General features: G+C 47.6%; 1 protein-coding gene across 1 annotated transcript in view; it reads left to right on the top strand.

Moving 5' to 3' along the window:
* ADAMTS16 (ADAM metallopeptidase with thrombospondin type 1 motif 16) overlaps positions 1–26,015 on the top strand; it is a 104,658-nt gene that overhangs the window by 28,145 nt on the left and 50,498 nt on the right. Inside the window, exons 8-14 of the mRNA XM_039842536.1 lie at positions 219–324; positions 4,387–4,524; positions 12,975–13,128; positions 17,835–17,930; positions 22,282–22,430; positions 23,554–23,726; positions 25,472–25,602. Coding sequence (XP_039698470.1) covers positions 219–324; positions 4,387–4,524; positions 12,975–13,128; positions 17,835–17,930; positions 22,282–22,430; positions 23,554–23,726; positions 25,472–25,602 — 947 coding nt within the window. The remainder of the gene's footprint in view (positions 1–218; positions 325–4,386; positions 4,525–12,974; positions 13,129–17,834; positions 17,931–22,281; positions 22,431–23,553; positions 23,727–25,471; positions 25,603–26,015) is intronic.

Raw genomic sequence — 26,015 nt, 5'->3', positions numbered from 1 at the left:
GCGCTTCGCAGAGCCCTGGATGGCTTTCCCGCAGGGAGAAGAGACCCCTCTCTCCCGCATCGAGCTGTCTGTGGTTGCGCAAGGGTTTCCCGTGTCCTGTGTCACCAGGCGAAGATGAGGCGTGAACGTCCCTGAACGAGGGGGGTCCCCGTGCGCGTGCGACACGCCCCTGCTTCCCACGATCCCGCCGTACATGCTTTGCCCTTCGTGCCCCGCAGGATTCGCTCCCATAAGCGGGATGTGCAGTAAATACCGCAGCTGCACGGTTAACGAGGACACGGGGCTCGGACTGGCCTTCACCATCGCCCACGAGTCTGGACACAAGTAAGTGCACGCCCACGGGAGGGTGCAGCCCCGGCGCCTGGCCCTCCTGGTTGGTTGCCATGGAAATACCGGTTCATTAGGGCACGTGGGTAAGGGGAAGTCACACGCATCCAAGGAGACTGTCGTTGACACGTGGGGACGCCATCGCACAGGGGCCTCGCTCTGCACACCCCGTGCCCGCGTCACACTCCCTCACTGCGTTCTTCCCTTGCGTTCCTGCTCACACGTGCGTGTGCCATGGCAGGCACTTGGGTCAGCCTCTGCCCCTCTGTCCTGTGGGCTGGTCTCATTCCATGGTCAGCTCCTGTGGGGGGACTCTGACGACCGAGGGGAGCAGCAAGCCCTCTGCCGTTAACTCGCGACTCCCGAGTTTGTGACTTAGGTCGCTGAGAGCGTGGGATGTTTTTTGACTGGCGAGCTGAGCAGAGCCCGGGGGGCCCTGGAGCAGCAGGGGGCCGGGCCCAGTGGGAGCGTTTGCCTCCCAGCTTCCCTTCTGCCCAGCATTGTCACTTTGAAATGGGACAGCATCCGGGAGGGCAGGGAGCCCGCGGCTCGGCACAGACAGATGCGGGGGTGGCACAGGCTGCTCTCAGCAATGAGCGACTTGTCACTGGTGGCCCTTTTTTATGTGACAAGCTTACATTTATTCCTGTAGAATGAAAGTTTTCTATTAGTTACTTACAGAAACTTACCCTTAGATACGGTTGCTTAGGCTAACGACGCTGCAGGCTGCCTTCCCGCGAGGCCCCGTCCACTTTTTCTTAGTGGGACCACCTGCCGACTTCCTGCAGCGGCCCGGACGGTAATTCTGATATTACTTGCCAAATCACAAAACTTGAGAAAGTCAGTGTTTGCGATTTGGTCTCCATCCCCTATTTAGAAAATGGACTGAGGTCGCTCATGTCGCCTGACCTGTTCTTAGCATCGGTATGTGTGTGTGGGTGTGTGTGTTCACACGCGCGTGCCTGCCTTTCACGGAACCGCACGGAGGCCCTGCAGACGTTGGCCGTGTGTGAGCAGAGGGCCCAGAAGTGACGCTGTCTGTCCTCTGCCTGACCCCTTCATCGTCACAGGTAATGGCTGACTTTCCCAGTGCCTAGAAAATTGCGCCTACGCTTTCTAAAGCTTTCGGTTAAATCATAATTGCATTTTTAATAGACTGCTAGAGCCGAGACTTCAAAAACTCTCATTATTTCAACGACACGGGCCTCTTGCTGCCCTCTGAACCATACCTGAATTTAATTAAACTCTGAAGGTAAGAAATATTTAAGGCACGGAGGGCCGAGCAAATCAGCACAAGATGAGCAGCTGAGATACGGGCATCAGGCGCGCAGGTGGTGAGTTTAACTGCAGTTAAACCGATGCATCCACAACGAGGCTCGGCTCCGAGGCTTCGCTGTCAACACCTGCCGCTGCTTGCTTTTGTGTCGTCCAGAAGTCTATTAGCAATATTTCTTTTCGTCACTCGGCCTGGGTCTAGATGGAAAAAGACTTCCTTCCGAACAAGAGAGAGGTGTTTTTATTTGCAAATGGGACTACACATGGGGAGAAGGAAGGGAGAGCTGGATTTGGACGAAGGGGAGACCCACTCCTCATAGAATTAACCCCAGAAAATCACCGACTCCTTCCTGAGCACCGGGCGTGGAGAGGACCGGGGGGAACTGGGAGCTCTGAAGAGCCGACGCTGCCAGCGAAAGAGCTGCTGGTCGTTGAAACAGGACACGAATGGCAGAGACGTGCGTACGAACCGCGTGTGCTCAGTGCCAAAATGGGTGACAATCACAACGACAGCCGGAAACCGCCGTGATTCCTGCCTTTGTGGAGAGCCGTCCGTCAAATGCGCAGAGCAGTTCATTTCTCCCGCAGCTCACGCCACAGGAGCCACTCGGACAGTCTCGTACCCGCAGCGGGCTAGCTCAGCAGGCAGGCGGGACAAGGACGGGCGGATGCGCCCGGATGGGGTGGGAGGAGCCAGCAGGTGCCTGAACCGAGAGCGAGGGCTTCTCCCTGCGAGGAGGCGGCGGGCTGTGGGATGGCGGGCTCGGGGCTCAACCTGCGGATTCTGGTTGGCTGGAAGGCGAGCACATGTGTTCCGTTCATTTGCTTCTTGAGGACCGTGGGTCTGACATGTGGATGGGACCTCATGACATGGACAGCGTGATCCGAGGTGAGGAGCTCCAAGCGGAGTCAGTTCTTGAGTTCTGTGCCTTCAGAGTTAAAAAGTAGTTTTACATCTGTTAGGTCTGCATAAAACACCTCACTCCACGGGAGACTGTTTCCTCTTCAGTTTTGTGTCCATTCAGAGTGGCATCTTCAGTCCTGTGTCCATTCAGAGTGGCATCTTCAGTCCTGTGTCCATTCAGAGTGGCATTTGTCTAGGACACTTCAAGGACGATAAAGTGTCTTTTTCACATTCGGGTCGGAGGCCAGCGAGGGGAAGTCACTTTCTCCCCAAGGCAGCCACCCATGTGTGATTACAGTCCGAGCCACGTCATAGCCGTGACACATTTCCTCTGCCGTGCGCTCACTCTGGCCTTGACCGACTGCTCTTAATAGAGCTGCAGAGAATGGGCGGAGGCCAAAATGACCACATCGCCCACGGTCGCGAGCAGGAGTTTTGCAGAAATTGGACAATATTTTCATGTTAGGATTTCTTGGATACGCCCTTTCGTCACACTCAGGTTACTCACACACACGCTCACACTCACACACACTCACACACTCATGCATACACTCACACATGCACAATCACACATACCGCACACACGCACACACACGCCACACACATGCTCACCATTCGCCACACTACATCGCGATACACGCACACTCAGAACACGCACATACACACACACTTCACGGCACATCGCTGCGACGCGACATGCTCATGCACACGCCACACACATGCTCACACACACTTCACAGACACTCACACTGCACTCAGACGCATACACACCGCTCAGGAACGCACACTCACACTTTCATGCACACACTTCACACCTCGACATGCTACACACACTCTCACAGTCACACACATATAAACACACGACGTACCCACACACACTCACACACATACACACTCATACACACTCACACACACACACCTGCACACACACTCGCACACACCCACACAGGCTGTCGTCCCCGGGGAGCAGTCCGCCCTGCGGGGCGGTGACGGTGCCAGTGAGCCCTCCGACAGGCCAGAGTGTAGGACCTCGAGCGGGACGCTTGGCGGGGAGGCAGCCGGTGGCATTCGCACAGGTGCAGCGCTCCCTGCCACCCGGGTGACAGGAAGGGGGCGGTGACTGGCCCTGTGGGATTTAAGGTCCCGTAAAGAACCACGTGAAGGGTCTGCACAGGCTCTGGGGCTTCACATGTCCCCGTTTACTGGGCTGGAGCCAGAGCCTCAAAGTGGTTTTCTTTTCACCCAAGAGGACCAGGTAACCCCTCACACGAGGCCCACGGATAAGGCGACCGCAGCCGCCCCCTGGGGTTGCCTGGAGCCACTTCCTCAAAGGGACGCGGGCGGTAGCCAGGTCGAGCACTGTCCGCTGTCACGGCATCCAGCAGCACAGGTCCAGCCGCGACGGGCCGCCCCGGGGTCGGGGGATGAACAGGTCAGCGCCAGCACCAGGACCTGCGGCCTTGGCTGCGCGTTCTCAAACTGTCAGGTGCCGAATCCCAGCGCCAGTACGTCTGAGAGGCTGGGTCCTGCACGCACCCTGGAGAGTGGAGGGGAGCGCAGAGGGAAGAGGGGTGCAGAGGCGTCCCGGCTCCGCCAGGACCAAGCGACCCCCTCCCCGCCCCCCTGCCCCAGATGCTGTTAGTAACGAAAGTCTCTCTCTCCCTTTCGCTGACATCCACACAGTCCCCATGTCCGTCCGTGGCGCGCACCTCAGCGGACAGCAGCTCCTCAGGAAAGGTCCGGAGCGTGCGGCTCAACTCCATGGCTTGGCTGATAAGGCCTTTATCTCTGCCCGACCAGGACGTGTGTGTGCGTTGGAGCGTGTTACACGACCCTTAAACGCTTCTTTGTTCTGGAAGAGCCGTTTCTCTCTCTCGCAGCTTCGGCATGGTCCACGACGGAGAGGGGAACCTGTGCACGAAGTCCGAGGGGAACATAATGTCCCCCACGCTGGCGGGACGCAACGGGCTCTTCTCCTGGTCGCCCTGCAGCCGCCAGTACCTGCGCAGGTTTCTGAGGTATGACGTTTGGGACCTGGCCGTGAATCTCTCGTCACCTTGGATGGTCACTGCCTCGGCAGCCCGATCGCGTCCACGCAGCCCCAAGCCTGGGTGTGACTTCCCAAGGTGGCTCCCATTGGACAGTGTCTTAAGACATTCATATGGCCAAGGAGTTTGCCGTATGCTTCCTTAGGGCCTGGAGGTGTAACCCAACATCGTAGGACCTTTAAGCTCGGAAGTCTGTGTGACACTCACCCAGCCAGAATAGTGTGTCCACACTTAGCTATTTTAATTTCTCACGTCTGTAACTACACAGTCCGGTCGGGAAGAGGAAGATGCAGTGCATACACGTCTGTGTACAGAAGGGTAAAACACGCCGAACTTTCTTTGGTTTTGTTTTCTTTTGTTCTGTTTTCTTTTTTAACAAAATCCTTTTTTTTTTTTCATGAAAAGCAAAACTGGACTCTGTAAACCTTGACCTGGCTCTAAATCCTGTAATTTTTAAGAATTATTTTTAGGAAATTTCATTATAGTACTAGTTCCTTTAGGGCATAGGATGCTGGGGAGGTAGGGTTTGACTCCCCAGAACAATAGATAGTAGATTTTAAAATTTTAGAGAAAGAGGGACTTTGAGAAAAACCTTAGACCCGCCGGTAGGTTAGATCGTCCCCAAATCTCACGGGCGTTGAGTTCGCCCTAGGGCTTAAGCTGTAGGGCGCAGCTCTATTCCTGACTTGTCTCATCATGGGTCGCTGAGGGCTCTGCTCCGCGCCTTCGTTCAGAGACACAGGTCCATTCCACACTGTGGCTCTGCCCTCTTCTGGGTCGTTGCTCTCCGCTCGGCCAGGAGGGGGCCGGGGAGAGAGACTCGAGGGCGTGCGGCACGGGGGCTGTGTTCCTGGACGTGAGGACGCAGCCGGGGGCCCTCCAAAGTGAGAGGGAGGCTGAGGCAGGGCCGCTGTGTGCTCTGGAGGAGAAGGACAGAGGGCCGTGCAGGGAGGGACATGTGCGCTGTGTCGTCAGCCCCGAATCACGTCGCCGGTGGCATCACTGAGCCCTGCGGGGCCCGGCTCTCTGGTGACAGAATTGGCTCTAGGAGCCGGGCATCTGGACACCAGACCTGACCTCTCCCCGCCGATCTAAGAACCATCAGTGCAAAGAGCTGAGGAAAAACGATTCTGTTGCAATCTTAGCCTTCAAGTTTGTTTTTAATCTGCGAGCACTTAACACAATTACTCAGCTCAAATGCTGAAATGATGATGAGGGAGAATCTTTCTTTAGAGAGTAGCTCCTGACTCTGAGGGTGACTCGTCTCTGAGAATCAATGCGCAGAACCGAACGCAGGGGCGTAAGGCAGGGGCTGGGGCCCCCTCGGCCCCCGACGTGCCTCTGCTCCCCCCGAACACATCCTGTGACCGGGGGACAGGGCCTGGGACAGATTGCAGTGTCATATTTTGGTCCTCGTGGGAGACACACCGATGTCACCTTTGCCATTTCTGGAGCATCGTTGTTCTTTGGCCTCAGGAGTGAGAACTTCTCTTGTTCAGGACGAAGGATGCGTTTATTCAGCAGACACAGAAGGGCTGCGTTCGCTCGCCAACAGCTCACCGACTCACAGCTGCCTACGGAGTCCAGGGGAGGAGAGAAAAACTTTAACTTCCTTATTTTCAAAAGCCCCCAATGCCAGCGAGAAATGAAGAAGAGAGGACCGTGTTTGCTCACGGTTCTGAGGTTCGTCAAAAAAAGTATAAGAATTGCCACTCGTTTTAATTGCGTATTTGGGGGAAAAAAATTAACAGATGAAACCACTTTACCTCAAGAAATTAGAATGGATTATCGCAAGAAAAAAACATTAGTAGAAGTCAAAGTCAGATGAAGAGAAAAGCAAATGAGAATGAAAAGCGCAGACCAAGAAAAAACGCACAAATGTAGACCCTAGAGGACAATCTTTATCTGCGGTATCGAAGCTTCCAGTTGGTCTAGAGGCCTTCTAGAAACCAAAGCAAGAAAAGACAATATAATCTGGTTGTATTAATAGAAGTAGGGCAAATACCAATATTTCAAGGATAGCAGAGCTTTCCCAGTGCAAAATTAAAAAAATAAAACTGCTTATATATGTATATAAATGCAATTATAGATTTATATATAAGCACACGCATTTGTAAAAATGTAATATTATAAATATACTTTATATTTACATAATACTCTATATGGTACGTTGGGCGTATAAAATGTATTTCACATATTTGTAACAATAAAATTATATTTATGTCACATAGCGACTGTTTATAAATATTAATACAAACACAATAAAGAAAACCTCTGACGGTCGCCTATGTGTGCCCATCCCCCGCTGCACCCGACGACACCTGTGTGACCTCCCCCTTCTGCCCACGCCGGGACCGACCCCAGGGCCGTTCCATCCCAGCCCTGTCCACACAGGCGCCAAGGACGCTTTTCTTCCATTTCTGTTTTTGCCACGACGCGACGCCCCCGGCGAACAGGCCACAGCGCGTGGAGGGCCAGCGGCAGCCCGCGGCCCCGCGGCGGCCGGCCCGGCCCGGCCCGGTGCAGGAGGAACCGGTTGGCGGCGCCCAGCAGCGCCTGGCTACAGCCAGAAGCTGCCTCAGGCCTGTCTGCGTGGACATGTCCCTTCCATGTACATGGCCGAGAACTCGTGACTCCAACTAAGGATTAAGGACAAAGTCTGATGACCCTGCTGTCCCCTGCGGACACCATTCAGGGCTCGGGTGGCCTCGGGCTCGTCCCGCTGACCTCCTGACTGCGGAGTCTAGGTTTTCTGCGTTTCTCTTCCTTCCTTTTTTCTCATTTTTCCAGTAGACCCCCTTTTTCTTTTCTCCTGTTGCACAAATTAAGTCGTCTCGTTTCTAAACGCCGCTGGGGCAGGGCACGCACCGTTTCTGTTTTCTGCTCGTTGGTTGACCGTTTTTCGACAGGGCTGCTTCCCCACGCCCGCCTGGAGCCCTGAGCCTGCGGCCGGTTTACCGTGACCGCTGCCTCTTCCTTCAGTTCTCCAGAGGACCTGCTGGCACACCTGAGCCAGCATCCTGGCCACCAGCCCGCAGCTGCGATCCGTCCCTCACAGTCCTACTCCGAGACCCTGGACGAAATATCTGCCGCCTGAAGGAATGATGACCGTTTTTCGTATTTTGTGCCTCCCAGGAAGAGTGAGAATTTTGCGGACAATATCTAGGTCCTGGTAATGTAAACCTACGTACAAGGAATATACACTCGGTCATTTTTCTTTATCACAAAAGGCAGGGTCGACATTACAACTGGCGTGACCCTTTGGGGTCCTTTTGACATTTGCTGTTCCCTATACAGTATTCTCGTGGAGTCAAGCAGGGGATGGCTAGAATCGTTTTTAGCTGTTTCTTGCAGCTGTTCACTATGTGTGTGTGCACACGTGTGTGTGTGCACGCGCGTATGCACGTGCCAAAAGTTCTCCTCCTGTAGCAAAGAATCACATTCACTTTAGGCTCACGATGCTCCTATTTGTAGTGATAAGAAACATTTAGAGTTTTCTGTATCTCAAGTCCTTTCTATAATTTTCTAGATTCTTTTTCAGATTTTTTTATTGCTTTTTGATCTTCATGGTTATGATGAAGATAGATATACAGACGTTTTTGATTTTTTGAAATGTGCCGACAGCTTGGAAAACAGAAGATGCAAAGTTCGAGGTGCAGTGAGAACATCATATAAGCATCAGAAAAAAATTTTAACTGCCAAGAAATATAGGAAAACTCATGGAAAGAAAATATTTATATGCTTAGAGAATAATTATTTCGATGACATTAAATATGGGCTGTAATTTCAAGTCAGACTATGATTTTCAGAATGATTATTAAGGCTTGAGGTTCGAAGCCATTTTTGCTCTGTGATTCTGAAACAGTTGAATGTACTCTGAAGTATGTTCGCTTGTTTTTGTGCCAATCGGTAAAAATCTATTGCAGTTCAGTAAGAAATCTTTATTTTCAGGGATTTTACTAATTTCTTTGGGCCACGTGATTATAAACAAATACGCAAGATTTTACATGCTCGCAAATTTGTGTTCTTGGAAGATTAAATTTTCCAGAAACGACACTCACTGTCAAATTCACGACGAAGGTTTATTTTACTCGAGATGACCATTCGTGGACTGGACATGTCTGCAGTGTGTAAACACTGATTTCTCTCCAGCTTAGCGAAGCCGAGAGGGTCTTCTTCGACGCGTTCGCTGACTCCATTTCTGAGTAGTCAGAATCCCGTCGTGTTCCCCAGCAATTAGGCAGCTGTTTGGATCCGACCCCAGCGATGAGTAAGGATCAACAGCTGGCTTTCGGCGGTGAATCTGTCTTCTTTTATTAGAGTCTAGCGTTTGGTACATGGAAAAAAAATCTATAATTGACTCGGCGTTGTCAACACAACTCTTCTCCGTACTCGGCAGAGTTGGGAGGGACAGATAATGTTCGCGGTAAATTCATCAGCCTGGTCAGTCCATCGTGTGTTGTTTCCTGCATACGGACACAGACCTCATCTCACTTACTCATGTCTGCATCTGGGGGGCCAAGAACTTGGGGGAACTTCAGCTCATTTTTTTTAACTTAATGGACTCATCTTCAATTTATTATTTTTTTAAATATGAACCATGACCACCTGAGCCTCCATCAATACATGGTGACAGTCAGAGGCCTGGAAGTTTGAGGGGTGCGTGGGGCCCCTGCCATACCCCGTACCGCCTCCGTCAATGAGAAAAATTTGATTGGACCAGAGAGCACACTGAGCCTGCCATGGGGCATAATGGAAATGACACGTTCCAGCCACATCTCACGCAGCTGAATAATGTTCAACTAATGAAAAACAGAGCAACAGGTCACAGCTGACTGCAGTTTCTGCGGAGCTCGTGTGACCTGCAGAGGCAGCGGGCACAGCCCGTGATGCGAAGAGCAGCAGCAGGAACCAGCTGACGTGCTGATCGGGTCTTCATCCCTTGTGTCTGGGAAGGTCTTGACCTTGGCGAGTAACATAACCTGTCTGGGGGCCCTCGAGTTTATACTTGGAAAAGGAAGAAATACAACTAAAAAAATCTCTCGAGCTTTTTTAATATTTTATGGCTCACGAGTTAGCGGGGAAACAGGCTTTTGAGATATTGCTGTGATACCTAGGACCTTGCCTTATTTTCTTCGATAGAAAGTGTTTTTAAATGTTTAATGGAGTGCACATTCTCCATTTCCTTCCTTCCGCATGAGCACATTTTGTGCCCTGTTGAAAATAAAAGCCCGTCACCCCAAAGTCACGCACATATTCTCCCCAACAATCTCTGGCAAGCGTCATTATTTCGCTTTTCACGTGTAGGCTGCCTGATCTGGGTGCATTTCGCAGAGTCCACTCTTACTCTGACCTTGTGGATCACCTTGGAGATCGTCGGTAAAGTGTCTGCATTGCTTTCCCTCCCTGCACCGACTCCCGGGGGAGCCCCTCCGTCTGCCTCACTGACCCTGGCCTTAGCTGGGTGGCCCGATTTGGCCCATAGAACAAGAGCAAACACGCCCAAGCACGAGCCTCGCCGGAAGGACCAGGGCTGAGACCCGCACGTGGAGTTTGAGCCCTTGATGTGTGACGCTGACGGGAAGCGACCCCCACACGCCGGCGCTGGGACGTGTGCTCCCGCATCGCCCCATCCGCGGGGCTTGGCGGGCCCCCGGGCTGTGCGCTCCAGCAGAGACGCCACCCTCGGCACCACGTGCTTTGCTCTGGGGTTCTGCCAGCTTTTCATGTCTGAACAAGTCCCGTCAGGGTGTTATTTGCTTGTTTCGTCATGGGCGTGTTTTATTTTTGGTTGTATTTTACCCATCTTTAAAAAGGTCTTATTTTGGTTTTGAATAGGATTCTAGTTTAGCAACGCTCTTTCTCCGGTAACTCGAAGCTATCGTTTCATCCTTTCTTGGTTTCTGTTGTTTCTGTTGACGAGACAGCTGTCAATCCTGTTGTTCTTTTGAAAGTGACACGTCTCTCTTTTCTTCTGTTTGATTTCGAGACTTTTCTGTGGTTTCGGTTTCCTGTAGAATTCGTGCCTATGTGGCTGTTCTTCGTCTTTTTCCTGCTTGGGATTGTAGAAGTGTTTATATCTATGGTTTGCAACGTTCCATCAGTTATCGAACATTCTCGGCCATTTCAGTTACAAATATTAATTCTGCCACATTCTTTCTAGTCTCTTTTTCTGGATTCCAGTTATGTAAATATTAGGTTTTTTATAATATACCGTAAGCATATTTCTTGTACATATTAGTTGTCAGGGAAAATCTTTCTCTTAACTTCTATTTTCTTGAAACTATGAATCACGATAATTTTAAATTTTATTTCCACTTACACCAATATCTGGATTCCCTAGGCCTCTGCTTCTATTATTTGTATATTCTCTTGGATTTCAGTCATTCGGCCTCATCTCCTAGTACGCTTCGTAATTCTGAACAAATAAGAAAATTGTTTATGAAAAATGTATTTCTAGCAGAGAGGGTCGCTGCAGTTTTCTGTTTGTTCCTTTGCTTTGAAGGTCCCTGCGCCCCCCGGCTTAATTAGGGCATAATCGACAAACGGAATTACAGTCCACTTGGGGGTTGAGCTGATGCCCGCTCCGTCTGGTCCGTCTAAACCGGTCTGCGGGGTCGGCTGTCACTCAGAAGTCGCCCTCCTGTGGCATCTGCAACAGTCCTGCCATTCGCCAGGAAGCCAGCCCTCCGTCAGCACGGACCCCCGGTTCTGACTCCCGTCTCCCAGCACCCCTAGACTGCCAGAAGCTGCTCAGACTCTCAGCCCCTTGACTCCCGCTTTCCCCTCCAGCAGCTGCTCATGACTCATCAAATTCCTTTTTTTTGAGGAGGAAAATAGCACGGGATGTTTGGTTCCGTTCCGTGCCTCCCTTTGCTCTGGAAATTTTCATCCCCCGTGTCCTGTTTACTTTAATGGCATCCTGGTGACTGGAGAAGGATCCGTGTGACACATGCCGATCTAGCATCGCGAGAAGCAGAAGCCCTTTCGATTTAAGGTTTAAGGCTGAATGATGAATAATGGGTTGCACGAACTATAACAATTCCTGAATCTGGGAAGCTCTTTGTCATTTCTCAGTTTCTCGAGTGGCCAGTCAGCGCGGCTCACTGTCCTGAGTTTCCTGTCCGTGGACGGGGAGTAGTGTCACCAGCCCTGACCATGGCCTGTGGGAGACAATGGGGACCATCGAACTAGTACAGAGAAATCACGTGCGACCCATTAGAGACAGATGCTGTGGAAACTGGACAAATAACTCCTGTCCTGGAGTGTTATTTATGCTTTCGTTCACTTTTTTTTTTTACTTATAAATACGCACTGGCGTCACGAGTGGGGTGACGGCAGCAGACAGACCGTGCATCGAGGGCTCCCAGCGAGCCACTCGCTGCTCTTGGCACTTTCCTACCATTGGACGTCGTAGCTGCTGCTTAGTTCGCTCTGAAAAACCTTCTGACCCTGCACGTAGGATCGACGTCTCGTCCAGTGACGGCGCCATCCCTCGCACCTTGTGTCTGTGGATCTTCACCGAGGCCACGCGTCGGTGGGCTCCGAGGCAGAGGGGTCCGGGACTGCAGCCCTAGAGATGGGGGACAAAGAAAGATTCCAGTCAAGGCGGCAGCCAGAGAGCGGTTGGGAGACGCCTGGGCAGACGCGCCGCTGCTCGTTTTAGTGACTCCAGAGGGATCTTGTTGTTCCTTTCCCTCTTAGCTTATGGAAGTTTGCAAGTAGGATTTAGTTGCTATTTGCAAACACTTGTCCCTCCCCACTCCAAATGCAAAAATTATACCTCAGTACGTCCCCGGTAGGGAAGGGGATGCTGAAATTGTGGAGGAAGGAAGGACTCGTTGGTCTTCAGCCACCTGCTAGGGAGCGTAAGCACATGTGGCAGTCTAGTAAGAAATTAGCCTGAGTACAGAGCGTCGGGGGTGGGAACGTGTTGCAATATTTCATGCAGAACCTCTGGAAGGTATAAGCTATGGTGCAGGTGTCCCCTGGCCTAGGAGAGGGAGGGAGGGAATGTACATTTTAATCTTCGAAACAAGTTGGTTGTGTTTTGCCTTTTACAATACCCGCTGCCATCTTTTGATTGTTCCTGGCAAGAAGTATATGGAAGAGTTGTCTGTGACAGGAGCTCCTCACGTGGAGCATCCGGTTCTGTTATTCTAGTTCACATTTTCCCAAGATAAGTGGGAGACATCTAAGGAAAAAGAAATTGCCTTCTTGGAAAAAGTGAAATGAACAATTTTCGAAAATGTAGCCCCTGTGTTTGAAGACAATTAAGATAATTGTTATTTTGGACCTTGGCGGGGGGTGGAGGGAAATACGCCCTCTTCTGCAGGTGGGGTGCGTTGTGAGACCACGTGGGGAGGGCGGGCACCCTCGAACGTCCATCCTGGATAATTCTGTCTGCATCACTGTTTCAGCACTGCCCAAGCGACGTGCCTTGCCGATCAGCCCAAGCCCGTGAAGGAGTACAAGTATCCTGAGAAACTGCCAGGACAGCTATACGACGCGGACACGCAGTGCAAGTGGCAATTCGGAGAGAAAGCCAGGCTGTGCATGCTGGATTTCAAAAAGGCAAGTGATCGTCAGCCAGCGCTCAGGGCAGCATGAGTCATAAAGTCGTTGTATTCAGTGTAGCTGACGTTGATGTATTCTGCATGGATTTGGGTACCTACCAAATGTCAACTCCTGAATGTCAGGGCTGGTCCTATATAACAGGAAACACATGTTTTACTGGCAAAGAAAACGGTGGTTGATACTGTCGCGGGTATCAGTTTTCATTCGAGAATAACTCGACCTGTTAGGTGAATCCTTTCTTGCTGATTTATCGTGTAAGAGCTCAGCAGTAGCTTTCGGTTGGCGTAAGTCGGCAAATTGATGCTCTGTATTTTTTTCAAAAGGTATGAAGAAAGCAACACCCCCCCTTTACCTTCTTTCGATGTAGGCATAATTTACTATAAAACAGCAGCCTATCTAGAGCTTCTGATTATTAAATTCCCCAGATAAGGTATTTATAGAGAAGTTTCCCATGGGAGGCTCTACCTGGGGACATTGCCAGCATGGTTCCCTAAAATAAACTCCTCGTGGGACAGAGGCCACACTCTCGCTGGACACGGACGCCGAGTTTTAGGAAGTCGTTCCGGGCAAGTCGCCCATAAATTAAACAAAAGTAACTCTTTTTCAGGTTTTTCTTATCCTAGTTTATAATGGAATTAAGAGAAAGATAGATAAAAATGTATAGTCCTCCAGGAGCCTCCAAACATTTCAGAATGCACTGGGAGTGCTCCCAGCTGAAATCTGACAGCGATGACCTTCTTTCTTTTAAACTCGGAGAGAGCTCCCGCAAGGATCGGTTACAGCCATGTGCCAGAACCGAATCTTAGCTCCTCAGCCAGGTAGTCAAGCTTGGACCAAGAATGACAGATCAGTCAGCCTCAGCATCAATTCCCAATGTCGCCTTTTCCGTGGGCAAAATATGTGACTTCCCTGAGAATTCTTTGAGCGTTAACTCTTCTTCTGTGTGTTAAGTAAAACTAATGTTTCCTTTCAGTGTGGGATTTTCTGCATTATGCTTCTGGTTTCCACATTATTTCGCTCTGTGACCACGAACTGTGTCATCTGTGGTACCCTAGTGCCATTTGGATACTATAGAAATTAGAAGTTAATGTGCACATCATTTTATTACTGAGGAAATATTTACGCACGACAGAATGCATTTATTGAAGGTGTACAGCTAGAATTTTAACAAATGTACTTGCCCATGTTACCAGCATCTCAGATATGGCTTATTTCCATAGAGCCAGAAACTTCCTTCTCCATTCCAATCCATCAGTCTGATTTTTGTCACCTTAGGTATGTTTTGCTTCATAATTGCCAATATTTCACCATTTAATATGTTTTTAGCTATTGGTTTTACATGCTTACCCTTTATTAATTTAGAGATGTTTCTTTTTGGTCGTAGATGATGAGGGATTTTATCACAAAAGTATGTTGCCTTTTACGGATTTTTTTTTTCCCTGTATCTGTTGATATAGTTATATCATTTTTTTCTCTTCTATTTTGTTAATGTGATGGATTATACCGATAGGTTTTATTTTTTTTTTTCATTGGTTTTGTTGATGTAAACCAGCCCACGTTCCTGGGATCACCCCACTTGGTCATAATCTAGTACTCGTTTTTATATTTTGCTAATTTGATTTGTGAATATTTTGTTTGGCATTTCTACATCTGTGTTCTTGAGTGATATTACTTAGAAATCTTGTTTTCTTATAATTGCCTTTCAAGATTTTATATCAGAGTTATATAAACCTCATAAAATGAGATGGCAATGTTCTTTACTCCTTTTTATTTTCCCAAAGAGCGGCTTGTGTAAGATGGGTTTTATTTCTTTCTTAAAAGTTTGTCATAATTTACCAGTGAATTCTGCCTGTGGGAAGGTTTGGTGATTACAAATTCAACTACACTGACATATATGGGTTATTTAGGAGAAACTCTCACGAGGCTGACCAAATTCAATGAAAAATAAATTAGCAAAACTGACACAAGAGAGTTTTCTATTTTACCCATATAGTTGATGTTTTACCAAAAAGTTGTTTGTAGCTTTGTCGTTTATCTTTTTAATGATTGTAAGAACTACAGTAATATTTCCTACAAAGATGTTGTGTGTTTCCCTTCATCAGTCTAGCTGAATTTATCAGACTAATTAATCCTTTCAGAAGCATCGACCATTGCTGTGTTAATTTTTTTTTTTTGAAAAATGTGTTGGATTCTTTTTTATTTTATTAAGTTCTATTTTGTCTTTATTAGACTGTCTTAATGTGTCTTTTTTTTCTTGCTTTTTAGGGGATAAACTAGATGATTTTAGAACTTTCTTCTTTTTCCAACATAACCATCTAACTTTATTTAAAGCTATTAATTTCCTTCTAAGCAATATATTAGCTATATCCTGAAAATTTTTACATGTTGGGTTTTTAATATTAAGTATGAAATACTTTCTTATTTAAGTGGCGATCTCATCTTTAACCGATGTATTATTTAATCACCAAGTAATTGGCAGTTTTCTAGATAGCTTATTCATTTTTATTTCTAATTTGGTTCAAATTTCTTCAGTGAATATACTCTATAAGCATTTTTTTATTTTTTTTTTGAAATTTATTAAAATGTATTTTGTAGTCCAGCATGTGGCCTATTCTGGTGAACATTCAATGGGCACTGGGCATGTATGTGAATTCTGCAGTGGTTGGGTAAAGTGTTCTAGAAATATCTATTTTCTTGATTTGTTTGACATATTATTTATGTCATCTATATCCTCCATGATATTTGCTACTGGTTATACCAATTTTATAGATACACGTTAAAATTTCTATCAATAATTACATATTTTTAAAATTTCTCCCTTTAATTGTATTAGTTCTTGCTTTGGGCATTTTAGAGCTGCGTTTTAGTATAAACAGGGTTGTTATGTCTTCCTGACGCTTTCATCGTTAAGAAGTATCTTTCTCTGTTGTTAGTAATGTAACTTTTCTTGAATTCTGCTTCATCTGATATCACTGTAGCCACATCAGCTTATTTAAGACTACTCTGCATGATATGTTCTCCATCCTTTCGCTTTCCATTTATTTGTGCTCTTATATAAAATGTATCTACTGCGAGCATCCTTTAATTTGGTATTGCCTTTCTGTCCAGTTTAATCCGTTGATATCTAATGTTAGTATTAGCATGGAGGATCTAGTTATGCCACGTTTGCTATTTTTTTCCTCTTGGTCTCGTTTCTTTTTTATTTCTGTTTCCTTTTAGATGAAACTTCTTTTTAAAAAGTGTGTGCCATCATTTGCTTTTAGCTGTACTTGCTTGTATTAATTTTTAGTGGTTGCTTTAGAGATTATAGTTACATTCTTGATTTACAATTTCTGTAAAATTAACATTGTTCCATTACATATGAGGGCAAGGTTCTTATAGAAAATAAGTTCACACTGTACAATTGTTGTCACGTGTTATATTTCTATGCGTAATATAAAGCCACATGATACAATATTATAAATTTTGTTTTAAAATAGTTGCTTTTTAATCGAAATAAAATATAAATAAAATATGAATAAAATAAAATATATAAAAATAAGATCATATTTTATATTAATCCACGTATTTGCTATTTAGCATGCTTCACATCTTTATGGCCTAAAGAGCTTTGGCGTTTCTTTTAGCGCAGATCCCCTGGCCACAAAGTATCTTAGGTCGTCATTAATTCACATTCAGTTTTTCTGAATAGTTTTTCTGAAAATATAATTCTAAATATTTTTTTTCTTTAATCTCTTTTCTCCTTTAGGCACTTTAAAGACAATTTTATTTTCACCGGGACTCAGTTGTTTCTGATAAAAAAAAATTGGTCATCATTTCTGTCTTTCTTCTATCCCTTATCATTTGTGTAGACAATTCAGCAAATTATACATCAGCGTTATTTTAAATTTCAGTTTCCACTTTCCCATTTTTTGTAGTCTGTATTTCTTTACTGAAATTTTCTATTCGTTCGCTCATTAGTTCACTTTTTCTTTGATAGTTTTAACTATATCATAACATAATACGTTTTTATTTTATGTTTTATTTACTTATACTACATTATTCAGGCAGGTGACTCCTTTCGATCCTCTGAGGCTTTGTTTTATTCTTAGGCCTCATCCATTTTAGCTTTTCCTGAGCCATAGGGCATAGCCCGTATGCTAGTTTGTGGTTTTTACTCACAAGGTGTGGGGTTCAAGCTCTCCACTGGAGGCTCAGGATGCTCACTGGGTATAGCCACTCTGCGTGAGCCAGCACTGTGCAGCCCAGAGCGTTCAGCCTGCACCTGCCACCCCGTGCCGTGCCACGTGGACAGACAGATGGACGGATGGATAGATAAGCCAACAAGTTTCATAATCAGTTTTAATTTGAAAATGGGGATTCTGACTTGGAGAAGATGGTGAAAGATAGGGTCAAGAATAAATTGTAATATGTTAGGTTTTATTGTTTTGTTCATTTTAATTTTCTGTGGCCTTCTGCAATGAGTTGAGTAAGCATCTTTCACTTGTTAATTTGGTAAATTTATAATGAGTAAATACAAATAAAGTTTCGGAAATGGAATTAAGTTCAACCAAGTGTAGAATCTGAGTCTTCCGGATCCTCTGGCACGTGCGTCTGCTGCTAAGTAGATGTCGGCTTGTGACTTACACCGCTTGCTCCCAATGACAACTTATCACAGGTGTGTGGAGCATTTGTAATACTAATGATCTTCCTTTCCCTTTTAGGACATCTGTAAAGCCCTGTGGTGCCACCGGATTGGAAGGAAATGTGAGACTAAATTTATGCCAGCAGCGGAAGGCACCGCTTGTGGGCATGACATGGTAAGTCACCGCCGTGGGGCACGTGCATCGTATCCAGACGTCAGGTTTTCAACCCGCGCATCTCTTCCCCTTTTGCACTGGTGTTTGGAACTCATTCCTCCTCACAGACGTGTGCGGACCTACACTCATGTCAGAAGACCGTGTTTCTGTCGCTACTGTGAAGGGGACCCCTGTCTCTCCCTCTTCCGATGATATTGACGAGCTATCAGGGATGAATAGACGCCAATGTCAGGCTAAGGCGACAGCTGAATCTTTTCAGTAACAGGAAACATTAAGCCCCTGACACCACTTAACCATGTAAGGAGCCAGCTCCAAGCACTACTGTTAAAGCCCCCAGCGTTGATCTGAAGATGCTGGAGTGGACAGACCGCTTTGACCTCTGGCTGCTCCTGGGAAACGAAGAGACCGAGCTGGGTAGGAAAAGAAGGAACATGTAAGGCAGCACATTGAGAGAGCAACTGTGTCATTGAACGGAAAATAAATCTTCTTAGAGCAATATTTTAATCCTTTTGATTTAACCTGTGACGGCATTGTTTGTTTGTTTGTTTGTTTGTTTGTTTTTCAGAAGATCAAGTATTATTGACAAAGATAGAAATATGTTAGACCCAAAATATCACTGCAACCATTTTCACTCATAAATATCTGATCTTTTTAGTGATACTAATGAACGTGAAAAAGAAATGCATGCCAAATACATTTAAATTCCAAAATAAATATATCGCCCTTAAATATATTTAAGTGTGAGCACAGACAGAAAGGATTTAAAATGTTAATGTGCAATGCTAGTGTATGCTGTTAGGTTAAATTATTGCAATGCCGACTGAGAAAATGAAGAGAAATAAGGCAAACTTACCTGAGAATAGCACCCAGCAACGATTCACCCTTCACACGTCAACATGCTTTATTTTCGGTCTCTCACGGAGGTCGGGATTCGTATTGAAATCGTTCTAGTGATCTAGGCTTCAGTCGTTGAATCAACTCATAACAAAAGATCGGCTAAAAATGCTTTTAGTCTCTCGAAAGAGTAAAAGGGCTGCTGAGGGACGACAAAGTGAAAACGCCAGCTGTCATCGGACACAGGGAGCGGATCGGAGGAGTGAGCTAAAGGCGCTCGTGACCTTCCTGATCATAACTGACTAAAATGTATTCCTTAGGTGACAGTTTGCAAAATTATGCCTATTTCCTGAAAGCTTGGCCCCCCCCTTCTGTTGTTGCCCATGATTTATTTGTCACACAGGTGGGGGGTGGCTCTGCAGGTGTCCTGCTGCTCTCCTGGCCATAAGCTATTATTTTCCTGGGTCATGCTGTGGCCGTAGCTACCTCAGAATAACCCATGTATTCTGGTTACATCGTATTTACCTCAAAAGCACCGTCCAATTGATTTTCATTGGTATTTTAAATGATATTCTCTTGTGTTTCCCAAGATAGCTTTTTCCTTCATATTAAAAAGAACGAGGGTGTGTGAAGCCAGAGCAGGTGCCTACGAATTACAGAGCAACCAAGCGTGGGGCCCGGCATCTCACGCTGCCCAGAGGCCGCAGCGGGGCAGGCGTGCGAGGCTCGTGTGAATCTGCCTTTGATGTTTGTTGTGCATCTTCATGTTTTGTTGGCTCGTGTGTGTCTGCGAGGGATAGCGACTTAGAAGTGTGCGTGCATCACGGGAGGTCAGCCTAGCAGACGGGCAACAGCCAGACGGCTTCGTGCGCCCCCCTCCTGCTGGCAGCCCGTGTCCTCCGGCCACTGTTACCATCGAGGCCCCGGGCGTGTGCGTGGGGCGTGGGGGTAAACGCGACCAACATCCAGTGTGTTTGGTGTGCCGAGCCCCGTGCTTAGCATGCTACCTACACGTAATCCTCACGACAGCCCGGGGGAAGCCCATGGTGGCCCCGCCGTGCACTCAAGGACTCTTCCAGCACAAGGACACCGGGGTCCTCCGTGCTCATGCAAGAGAAATCCAGGGGCGGTCAAGGCCACAGCCTAGTGCATCCAGAGCAGATCCCCGTTTTTAATAATCGTGGCTCCTTAACATCGAAATAAACCAGCTCTCGCTTTCCAGATAAATTGCGTGGGGCGCTCTCACTTGGCCCCTGGCATCCTGTTGGGTCCCCGGAGCAGCTCAAGCTCGTGGCTTCTGTCACCCTAATGTCCACACGCAGGCTCGAGGCCTTGGGTATTGTGCCCCGGGTCACACATGTGGCAGAACCGATGCGCGCGGCTCGTTCTCTGCTCCACGGTGCTGGTTTCCTGCTTCTCGGTGTGCTCTGGGTCAGGTGTGACATGCGGGTGCTGTGACTATGACAAGAACATGGATCTCATCGCGACATCGTACTTTTTAAAGTGAAGCCACCCTTTTCACTACCGATGAAGCGTAAAATCACGATGAACAGACGACGGTCCTCGGAAGCTTCCCGGGCGTCTCCGTGGCAATTTCACTTGTGAATTTCACACACGGGCTTCCCCCGACCTCCTCAGCGACGGGCCCCCAGGCCTGTGACCTGTGTGAGACTGTACCCAGAATCGCGCGTGTGCACCTGTGTGGGCGTGTATGTCCACATGCACCTGTGTACCCCTAATCTCCTTAGGAGGAAACACAGTGCTTTCTCCTCAGCTTCTCAAAACATTTTCTTAATAATTTATGGAAGCGGAAGAGTCATCTAAGGGTATTAAGGGTACTGTGGCAAAAATAGCAAGAGATGCATTTGCAAGACTGTGATCCGCAGTAGCAACGATCACAGCAGAGGACACAGAAGACGCAGATGTCCGCCGAGGGCCCACCGGCTGGAAAAAGCCCGTCTGGAGCGTTAGGTAGCTGCGTCTACTCACTTCCGTGAACGATCCACGCGACGTCTTTGAAAAACAGTATGGAAATAGGTTGCGGAATATTAAAAGAAAACGAAACCAAATGTAATTAAAGTCATGTCTAATACCAAAAGCGACATTGAATAATTTAACCTAAATACGCATCAAGTCGCTGGCTTAATTATGACCATAATGGAGGGATGATCTCAAGTGGCTTTAAAACCGGAACATACTTTCCGAGTTATTCAACGCGGCGATTCTCGCTTTCACGTTGGCTGCACGAGCGAGCGCTGACCAAACGGTGTGTTTGAAACGAAGCGGAAACGACCACGACCAGCACCCGGCTCCGCGCCCACCGTCGGCGGGGCTGCCTCCTCCTCTCCAGCCCGCTCCTTTAGCTCGCCGAGGCCCCGTCCCTGAGCTGGGAGGGGACAGGGACCGCGGGACTTCCTTGACACCTGGGCCGTAATGAAAGAGAGATTTATTTTTGCTTATGGGAAAGAATCAAAGAGTCGAATGGATGAGACTTTAGTCCTCAGAATCACTTATGTCCTTAAATTCAATTTTTTTCTTCCTTAAATAATATTCAATCAAACCACTTGAAATTGCCACTTCTGTGTGCCAATAATGGTCAAATATTTTAGCCTAATGCATCTGTTCATGATGGGAGTATGTTTATTTTCCTTCCATAAAAACAGCATTGTTTTCCTCTCGGGCCAGCCCTCCGCTGCTCTGTCGTCCAGCGACAAGGGACAAGCAGCTTGCTTCCCCACTCTCAACAGATGGCTGGGTCTTTATTTAAGAACCTCCAAGCCTACAGCAAACCGTAGGTGGAAAAACCAGCATCACTGACAGTGTGAGATCAGTGTCGCCTTCATGTGGGGCGAAGGTGAAGGAGCCACGTGGGCGTTCTCACGAAATAACATGACGAGCTGTTCTCTTGAGGAGGGGAGCTGATAGCGTCTCCGGCCTTGTGGGGACAGGCGAGCTCTGTCTCCGGTCTTGTGGGGACAGGCAAGCTCTGGGCTGCTGCGTCGCCTCAGAAAGCCGAGGGACCTCTGACCCACATCAGCCACAGCCTCCAGCCTCTGAGCCCAGGTGCTTCGGAGCGATGGCCCAGCCAACCGGCCAGAACGACAAGGTGTTGAGTCCGGTGGAGCCTCCAGCTGGCCTTTCCACCTGAGACTCAGTCCATCGTGAAAACGGGAGGTGAAAAGCGCACTGTTTGGGGAGAGGTTAGCGTGCTCTGGGCCGGGAGCGGGGCAGCCGGGCCCAAGGCCGGGCAGCACGCCCGGTGATCCGCGCCGAGCTCCACAGCTCAGAGGCTGGACAGTCACTTCGCATTTTTCTTCCCTTCCCGTGGGTCTGCGGAATGACTCTGCCCTGGGAAGGAGAAAGAGGCATCATCGCTGTGTTTGTGTGACGTGCTGCCAGAGAGCAGGAGCGTCAATGGCCACGAGTTTCCCCAAACCCAGGCAGAGCGTTGCCGTGGTGACCACGGGCCTATCTATCTCTGAGCCATTGCGACTTTTTTTTTTTTTTTAATTTTTAGTGGTGCCGTGGAGGGCAGTGCGTGAAATACGGCGACGAAGGCCCCGAGCCCACCCACGGCCACTGGTCAGCCTGGGCCCCCTGGTCGCCCTGCTCCAGGACCTGCGGGGGAGGCGTGTCCCACAGGGACCGCCTCTGCACCAACCCCAAGTAAGCGCATCCCCACCTCCCAGCGCAAGCCAGCACTTCCCTGCCACGAGCCTCCGCGGCCCTGAACTTGAACTCGGTCATGCTTGCCCTGTGCTTCGTGTGTGCATTTAAGAAACGCTAACCAGGAAAGCCATCTCCCTTAGCATTTCTTAAGCAGTGATTATGTCTTCGATGCAGTTTACCAAAGACGCCTATAACTACCTGCCCATTGCAAAAAATAACAGACTCAAACAGTGGTATTTCAGAATTGGATTTTAACTCTATTTACCTAAAACACCAAGGGTCAGCCTGAAATAAAGAAATCACAGAAAAAGCGTAGAGAACACAAATGAATACGAATCAATAAATACAATTCATTTATGTAAAAAAAAAAAAATTTGGTTTTCCATCAAATGCATTTGCCTTCACGACACATGTCCGTTGAGGCCGGTGGAAGCCGGGTGACAGAAGTCAGCACGGCAGCGGAGTGGCGGACCGCTCAGCCCTCCGTCTGCACCTAGCCTCGTTTCATACAGAAGTCACATGACCGTCATTTCAGTCCCGTCTTTGATGTGAGAGGCCTGGCAGGCTCCCTGAATCGGGATGCTCTCGCGCTGGTGTGTCTCGTGAATTTTGGGGGGAGGGGAGCAAGGGGCTTCTGCTGCAGCGCCGACCAGTGGGAGGTGACTGGTTCTTCTGACCCAATCTGGTACCGGCCTGTCGCAGGAAACGGGCAGAAGAAAGCAGGGAGGTAGTTGAATTTCCTTCTCGGTTCCTCTTTCTATCGACTGCAGTTCTGGGAGAGCCGCCGCCCTCCCTGAGTCGCCCCTCCTTTATGGAGTTTGGGGAGCAGAGACGCTCACCCCGTCTCCCGCAGAGGGATGCTGGAGGCGGCCGGGAGCAAACTCACGCAAGCCTGCCTTCCGCATCCTAACCCCTTCCACCGATGGCTAAAGGGAGAACACCGCCCAGGACCCTAATTCGTAAGAAAGTGCCGGTGGCCGCTTAGAAACGCACCTTTGTTATTTAATTCCCGTAAACAATTTAACATCATCTGCTCCATCTCTCCAATAAGTCTAATTTCTAGGACGGGGTGAGTAGCCATTGAAATGTGAGGTTTCTAACCGCAAAACATGCGTTGCAGACCGTCGCGCGGAGGGAGGTTTTGTGAGGGCCCCTCGCGCTCGCTGCAGCTCTGCAACCGGCAGAAATGTCCCCGCGACAGTGTGGACTTCCGAGCCACGCAGTGTGCGGAGTTCAACCGCAGACGCTTCCGCGGGCGGCTCTACAGGTGGAGGCCTTACACCCAAGTGGGAGGTAAGTCCCAAACCCTGCCCCCTCGCGCCAGCCTCGCACTTCCTTACCTGTGCAGGGTCCTGAGATGGGTGGTGTGCTCAGACAGACCAGGTGCCCAACCCCGTGAGGTCAACGTCACAGAGCCTTCTGGGGGGGCGGGGGAGGGGGGCTTTGATTCCGCCTGCCCCAGGGCTGCTGGAGTCCTATCTGAACTTGACCAGCTGTGTGGTCAGAATTTAACAAGCCAACTAGACAGCATGCACGTAATACCAGGAAAACTGGTAAAGTGATAAAAAATTCAAAGGATATGTGTTACTGATAATGGATCGATGTTTATTTTTTTAATCACAAATCACGGTACTTGACGGTGATATTACCATAAGCACGTCACCCACTGAGCACTTTTCATTGCCAAAGAATGAAAGAAAAACTTTAGTATCTTTTGGAAAATCAGATAATTTTCAAGTATACCATATTCAGAAAGTCTTGATCTATAACTGTAAACCCAGAAATTTATTTGTACTATATGTAAGATTTTACTCTTCGGTTGGAGAGAAACATGTATATGATGATGATTTCGTTTGAACTTGGTAGCTCGAGTAGCATAATTTCAGAATAAATTCAAAGAACACCTAATCATGTCATCCTTTGAAACTGGGGCTGTCGTTCAAGCAACATTCAAGAGAGGCATAAGACCTTCTCATAAGCCACTTACTTTTACCACCCCAATATATAATTTTCACAGTGAGAGGCTTACAAAGTTAGTAAATTCTGAAGGAAAAGCGCAAGCAGCTTCACACAAAGTGTATTGGTTGTGTTTTAATCTCAGCAAAAATTAAGTGAGAATCAAGTAGGCAGGAGAAAGAAATAAAAGAGCCTTGAATTGGGGTCAAAATATGTGTGCTACTCCTGGCTCTGCTAGTCATCACTAAATAAAATAATCACGGAATTATTCAGTCATGTCTCTTGTGAAATAAAGAAAATATCTGTAGAGGAGTCCTGGGCTTATGAAACTTCTAAGGCAGACAAAATTTTCATCCACAACTATCCCCTTCCTACCAAGAAAAGAAAAAGGGAAAAAAAGATGTATACAAAAGTTTCTGTTAACTATATAAATCATAAACCCTTGAAATTTATTATCAAGAGAAGACGTGAACTATCCACCAATCTTAGGTATATAATGATACCTATATTCTCCATTATCAGTATTTTTTGACAATCCGTTTATAGAAAATATTGTTCTCTGGAGATCTCATCTAAAAGCGATTCCTTTTATCAGTTTAAAAATATTATGTATTTCTTCAACTGCGTTAAGCTATTAAGAAATTAAGTAACTATTTTAATTCTCATATGACATTTTATTTGTAAGAATTTTGCATATTGTTATAAAGTGGTAGTGACTTTTTGCATTTCCAGAAAACAGTAGCTAATTATACCGGTAGAATAGTGAACAGCAATGTTGCAATAAGTCAACAAATGTTTATTGAATGCCTACTATGTGCCAATAACTGCCTAAAGAGCAATAACTAATAAAAGACAGAGTAGAGTAAAAATTAACAGTGAAGCTTCAAACGATAATGATGATAAATGAAAGGGAAAAAACAAACCTATTGAAGCGACCATACAAAAATGTCTTTGCAATGTATTATTGTGTGGGAGTTATTTTATGGGCAAAAAAGAAAAACGAAAGTCTAAAATTTAGAGCAAAAATGATCAGAGCTTAAGTATCTCTCTTATTTGTGTTTGTGTGTGTATGTTTTTTTAAGATCAGGACTTATGCAAACTCTACTGTATCGCAGAAGGATTTGATTTCTTCTTTTCTTTGTCCAATAAAGTCAAAGATGGGACTCCATGCTCGAAGCATAGCCGTAATGTTTGTGTAGATGGGATATGTGAGGTAATAATGATCGTTCATTCATTCAACAAACATCTCCAGACGGTCTGCTTTGTGCCAGGCATCCTGTAAGGGGCTAGAGAGGCCAGACACTTAGAACGAGCCCTTTCTCCCCACGTCACAGCCCGGGGTGGGGAGAAGCCAGGTGACACACAGCGGTTCGTCAGAGCGGAGGTGCGTGCAGAGCGTGGGGAGCAGGGAAGACCCGATTCCCTCTGAGACGCGCGTCTGGGATATGCGCAGGGCTCCTTGGAGAGGGGAGCTTCCGAGCTAGATCTGAAAGGGCGACTTGGAAGGGGGGTGTTGGGGAGACAGACAGGGGGGCAGGGAGGCGTGAGAATGCATGGGTTGGTAGGAACCGATTGGGTCTTCAGAGAACTCGGTGGGCACGGGCTGCGGGATGCCGAGGGAGGCAA

This window comes from Pteropus medius, unplaced genomic scaffold (assembly GCF_902729225.1).
Source record: "Pteropus medius unplaced genomic scaffold, Ma_sr-lr_union100, whole genome shotgun sequence".
NCBI classification, from domain to species: Eukaryota; Metazoa; Chordata; class Mammalia; order Chiroptera; family Pteropodidae; genus Pteropus; species Pteropus medius.
This window is presented reverse-complemented; position numbering and strand designations above follow the sequence as displayed.